General features: G+C 38.3%; 1 protein-coding gene across 1 annotated transcript in view; it reads left to right on the forward strand.

Moving 5' to 3' along the window:
* Positions 1-3,044, forward strand: part of KIF26A (kinesin family member 26A) — a 66,453-nt gene extending 63,409 nt beyond the window's left edge. The window contains 3 exon segments of the mRNA XM_019472475.1: positions 749-939; positions 1,812-1,962; positions 2,500-3,044. Coding sequence (XP_019328020.1) covers positions 749-939; positions 1,812-1,962; positions 2,500-2,675 — 518 coding nt within the window. The 3' untranslated portion in view covers positions 2,676-3,044.
* The last annotated feature ends 3,300 nt before the right edge of the window (positions 3,045-6,344 follow it).

The raw sequence follows: 6,344 nt of genomic DNA on the forward strand, positions 1-6,344 counted from the left end.
TGCAGAGTTGTTTCTCTCTCATATTCTGACTCCTCTCTCTGGCTGCAGTTGTGCAGCAGTTTTTCCCCTTCTTAAATATGTTATCACAGAGGCACTACCACTGTCGCTGATGGGCTCGGCCTTGGCCCACCTTGGAGCTGGCTGGCATTGGCTCTGTCGGACATGGGGGAAGCTTCTAGCAGTGTCTCACAGAAGCCACCCCTGTAGCCCCACCTGCTACCAAAACCTGGCCACGCAAACTCAATACACACCTTACAGCATTGGTAGTAGTTCTGGAGGGAACTGTTTGCAAAGAGGTAATGCAATGAGAGGGATCTTACATAGCCTTGCTTGGCTTTAACTGGAGGAGCAGATTTCCAGATTCATCTGCCATTATCAGTATTGGTTTGAAATTACTCACTATCTCATTGCTATTGCAAGGTAATGAATACCACTGTAGCCCACCAAAGAAAAATTAATCCAGGCAAAATATTTTTGCAAGGAGAGAATAAAGAACTGATGCTCAGACATCTGCTTTGGGAGAGGAACTGCTGTTACTCCCATCCATGAACCAAGTGGAACATACTTTGCCAAGGCAGTAACTCAATTAGCAGCCTGAGGGTATTTCACTAAAAGGGAAAGATCAAGAAAAGCATTTCTTCCTAAGTATCCTGAGAATCTAGATCTTTCTTTAATTCATTCACTGCAGTGCGTTCTGCAGTCTGATAGTCTTTTAGAGTCTGAGGAACGCTTGTCTTTTGCATTTTAGGTCTCCAGCGTCGTAGACTGATTCCTGCTCCATTGCCAGATGCTGCCTCCCTAGGAAGAAAACCCAGCGTCACTGGCCAATGGGTTGATCTACCACCTTTACCAGGCACTTTAAAAGAGCCATTTGAAATTAAAGTTTATGAGATAGATGATGTGGAACGATTACAGCGACACAGACAAGAGGAAACTGAGGTCAGCACATATTTTACTACAGCTGTAGACAAATTACAGTATACAGGCAGAATTCTTGCTTGAATGCTGGAATGGTGTTCAGGAAATTGATTGCAATTAAAGCACTATAATTATTAATTTTACAATTCATATGTTGGGGTACCCTTAACACAGAAAATGAAAATGATTACTGTCTAAAATTAATTGTGTCTAACATGACTGATGGTGTAAATGGAAGTTACCAATGAATACATTATGAGAAGACTTTTATAATCTTAGCCTGGCTGATGAAACCTTACAGCCTCCCTCAACTATAGGGTCATTAACTCTTTATGTAAATGACAGGATTCTATTAAATCAGGGATACACTGAGTTTAATTTACTTGTAATTGGAAAACACTTCAGCTAATTCTATTTTAGAGACCAGAATTCTATATTCTTCTGATGCCTTTTTCCCATTTCTTTCATAATAGCCTTTCCAGGATGTTGAGAAGGTAGGAATGCTTTTAAGAAAATAAGAATTCATATGTTTTAGGATTAAATATAACTCTCACGTTATTATTAGGCTGTGTTTACCATTTGCACTGCTGGGAAAAAAAAATTCCTCTACAAACAGTAGTAATTTCAGAATGTATTAGAGATGTTTGCTACTTCAGAGAAGTGCAACAAATGCTCGAGTGATGTAGCATGCTGTTCCTATAGATTAGAATCCCTTAATGTAAACTTCAAATAAGAAAAACAAAAAACCAGAAAAAACACCAACCCCACAACCAAACAAAACAACCCACCTGCTAACTCTTATAAGTAATGAGCTGGGAGCAATTTGTGTCAAACTGTTGGAGGTCAGCTCATAACAGGCAAATTCATGAAATGGTCTTTCTGTGTCTTAAAAGGGTCTGATGTATTTCCATACCAAGCTGAAGATACTAGAAAGGCGCCAGCAGCGAATCAGAGAAGTAAAGGCAAAGCATGAATTTTTGAAGGAAGAGTTGGAAGAGACAAAGTGCAGGTTGATGATGGATCCAAATAAGTGGAAAGAAGACTGTAAGTATTTTGCAAAACCAGCAGTATGATCAGCATGTAACAAATTTTCAGCATGCGAGCAGTCCCACTGAAAAAGTTAAGCACTTGGTAAGATATTTTGCTGAATTGAGCCCTAAAATAGTCTGTGGCTCCATTCGTATTTCTGTGATAAGTGCTGAGTAGTACCAGAAATGAACAAAAAAACCCCCCTCCAAACCAACCAGATGAGAATGTCAAAACAATGCAGAGACTTACTGTGATGCTTGTTAATATCAAATATTTATATAACCTTTTATTATCCTTCTTTCCAAAGAAGGAAAAAAACGTTTCCATATCCATGTTATAGCTGGGAAACTGAGGCATGAGATTTGTTCACAGGCTGAGTGCTTGTGCTTAACTGGACCCTCAAGGTAGAGTTGTGCATCTGCTGAACAAAGTGGAAAAAAATTTCTCAGTTCAAGAGAAATAAAACTGTACTCTACGTTATTGGCTCCCTTGTGATAGAATAATGTTTTGCTATGAGCTGTTTCTCTTACTCACTGATTTTTTGTCTGACAGTTGAAGTGGATCCTGATCTCGATAAGGAGTCACAGGAGTACCTGGAGGCACTGGAACAAGTGACAGAGGAACTGGAGCAGTGTGTTAATCTGTGCAAGTCACACATCATGATAGTGACGTGTTTTGATATTGGAATAACAGATGCACAAGATGGAGTAAGGGAAGTGGAGGTTTGAAGAGGGGTTTTTCAAGGGACTGAAGGAAGTGAAGCTGGATCGTCTGACATGAAGAAGTAAAGAGATTAAGTAGCTGGGAAGTGAAGGAGGAAAGGTGAAGCCTAAAAAGCAACAATGAATGTTGTAAGAGAAAGAAACAGCTGAGGGATGGGAATGTTCACAAATCATTTGGTGCCTCAACGTGACCTGAACTGTACAAAGATAAAAGTAGGATCAAGTATTGCTTCTACCAGAGGGAAGTGAAGAAATTTTTAGTACAAACCAAGATGTTAATTAACAAACAAACAAACATACAATTGAAGTGCCTTTAAAGTTCATTTGATTTTCATTTTTGTATTTGGTGCTAGAATTAAAGCCAGCAAACCTAAGCAGACCACAAAATGTATTCCTACGAAATATTTTATACTGTATAGTGTATTTATGACTATATGTAAAAAACAAACAACATTGTAGCAAAAGCAATAAGTAAATTATGTTTTCATACCTGAACTTGCCTTCTTGTTTCATAGAAAAGCTGTTTTATGTAGCAGAATTAAAATTGTATTATAATTGTTTTCTTGGTTAGGGTTCAAGATATTTTTATGAACATTTATCTATTGAAAAGGTGTATTATGGCATTTTGAGATGATTGTTTTACCTTCAGGTTTTGTATTATTACTTTTTCAGATCAAAATAAATGTTTGTTTTCCATTTTATATATACATATATAGATATATATTAACTGCTTACCTACTTCCTTGGTTACTAACCTCACTTATCACAGACCTGGTCTTTTTGGAGTCGTAAACTTAATGTGAGGAAGTCTACAAAGGGCACTGTGGTTTGTTTTGGTTTTCTTTTTTCCTCTCTGACTGCAGGAATTGAGAATTATGTTTATTACCAAAACCATAAAACAAACAAAAAAAAGGAACAAAAAGTTTTTGTAAATGTTAAGTTAGGTCCATATTTAAATATAGTTTTGACTATAAATATAGCATTTGCATTTTGAACTTTTAAGACAAATAGTATATCTTTTTACAGTTTTTCTAAGGAAGGCAAACCCTCAGGATCAAGTTTATACATGCTGCATGAGATTTGTGCTTTTTTGAAGGAGGCCACTTAAGTGTGGAAACTATTGATAAATTGTTGCCAAACAAATACTTTTGAAAAGGTTTAATAGTGTATGTAATACCACATTTCATAATGAATCATATTTTCTAATCATCTTCCTTTTTATGGTTTTTTCAAATCCTTTGTACAAATATGTATTATAACAGCTTGCTTCAGTTTTTATCTGTGAATAAAAAGATACATATATTGTTACGATTGCTTCTTGCTATGTTCGTGATTTTTAATGGCTGGAAGAGGGAGGATGGCCTGTGGTACCCTGTATTAAATGTCATATTATATTATCTCTTTGCCCAAGAGAGAGAACTGGGAACAGAGTTTTGACATTAGTCATCATAAACCAATCGGGAAAGAGAGAGAAAACACCAAAGGGTAAAATAAATAGCAATGATAATACTTATATTCTCTTAGCACTTTATAGTTTACAGAAAAGACCTGCGGCTCACATGCTTGTTTTCCCTGATGAGACAAAGCAATTAAAAATGGGTCTAAAAACACAAGAAATCTTTAGGAACTGGAATCAAGCCCTGGGCCCCGTAGGTCCATCACAGCAAATGACTACATTCATTTCTCTCTGACACTGCTGCGTTTGCTCTCTGGTTAGACAGTAGCTATGCCTGGTCCTCCTTTCCCGCTGATGCTGGCTGGAGTAACTCCAGGCAGATTTAATGTAAAGCTACTGCTTCTAATGACACGCCATCTCGAGTACTTTCCAGCTGTTTGGCCAAACGGCCTGTAGTGCGTGAAATTTTCCCCTCCCTCTTTCTCTCTCTTTACATAGCCCTAGCAGCATGGCATCCAAGCAGCAAGTTCTTCTACCCTCACAAGAGGCCTGTGAGAGGGAGGAAATGCTTTCCTTCTCATTCTGCAGCTGGAGAAGTGGGAGAGTGAGAGCAAGAGTTTGGTGCTTAAATATCTTTGTGACTTTGCATAGGTTACAAAGGATGCCCTGCTCTTATCTACCTCTGATTTATCCCTGTAAAAGCGTGCACCGTGTTTGCTTACTGACATTTGGCACTGTGTTGGGTTATATGCAGGGGAATGTGGCATCTAGAATTTCTGGAGGATCCCCTTGCTGATATCCTTGAATACCAGATATATTTATTAAGTTGTAAATTCCTGCTATATTTACTTTCTCTGTGCGTGCAGAAAGTCAGTTCTTCCAAAGATGGAATCAAAACCATGGAGTGATTCAAGACATTGTGGGTTTTTTTCAGAGCAAGGATCAGACAAATAAATACAGTCAAAATAAAAAAGGCAGCAGCGTGTGGAGGGACGAGTATTTCTTAGCAAAGGGGAAAACCTCCAAACGAGAGGGCCGAAGGAGAATATATTCATGGGGAGCTCTGCACCGTGGTGTTAGGTTTTGCGCTGGTGCCATTACACTGTCCTCTGGCGATACACATCTTAGCGGTGCTGCTGCAAGGTGGGTTGACCTGTGGTAGCCTCTGAGTCCCTGGGCGCAGCAGGACTGGGCTCACAGTCTTTTCAGGGTAGCCTGTAACCACCTCTTGAATGGACACGGGAGTTTTTGTTTCTTTTATTTGCCAGCCACTTCATCCTCTCCTCAGAGGTCTTCATTGTTTCTCTCCCACTCTGGCAATAATATAATCCTCTGAAATAAAAATCAAGCCGCTAATCATGCATCCCAATTTTAATAAACCTGACAATTTGTTTCAATATTCTGCTATATAGTGTTTGCTGATCAGTCCTGCATCCTTTGATACTTTCTCCTTAATTTCTAACTATGGTTATGTTTTCCACAAAGTACCAAAAGAGAGATTTCAGGGCTGCTTAGTTCCATGTCAACATGGCAATAGCATGCATATTAAATGCATTTAGCCTCTGGCTCGGTGACACAAAACAAGCCTGAGATGCAAAAGAAGATGAGGCACTGATGGATGAAATAGCAGACTTTTCCCTATGCAAATTCTGTTCTTCATTGGTAGTTGTAAATTATCATAGTAGTGATTATATTATAGATAGTAAATTATCTTTCATATCTCAAGACCTCAGAACCTGTAATATTCCTTTCTTTTTGGTTACTTTTGCAGTTCTGCCCAGTTAAAATGTACATGAATATATGCTTAGTTTAGGATTCAAGCCTATTTTGCAAAAGGTTTAATTATATAAGGTTACAAATTATAATTGCAGTATGAAGCTGAATGCTTTATTTCATTAATTTTCTATTGAGATTTAGTGATTTAAGAGAGGTCTTAAATTGCACACTTGAAGAAGTGATCATGTTGGGTTTGTTATGGTATCAAATAAAACCTTAGAAACCCACTGGTGTTGGAGAACTGCCTGAGTTACTTTTGGCAGGGCTAATTCACACTAGAATCCTTTCTCCCTTGGTTGCAGATATTCCTGTGAAATCCCTCACCTCCTCCTTGCTGGGGCACTCTTTCTAGGTCCCTTGATGGCCCAAGTCTACCAAGCAACTTACATCATGCTTATTTCCCAGCAACAAGAAAAAAAATGCATTGACAGCTGCTATTTTTTTAAACCAATGCAATGGTGACTCTAAATAAAGCCTAAAGATTAAAGTTCAGGAAGTGGGAC

Source organism: Aptenodytes forsteri, unplaced genomic scaffold (assembly GCF_000699145.1).
Source record: "Aptenodytes forsteri isolate BGI_AS27 unplaced genomic scaffold, ASM69914v1 Scaffold193, whole genome shotgun sequence".
In the NCBI taxonomy this organism is placed as follows: domain Eukaryota; kingdom Metazoa; phylum Chordata; class Aves; order Sphenisciformes; family Spheniscidae; genus Aptenodytes; species Aptenodytes forsteri.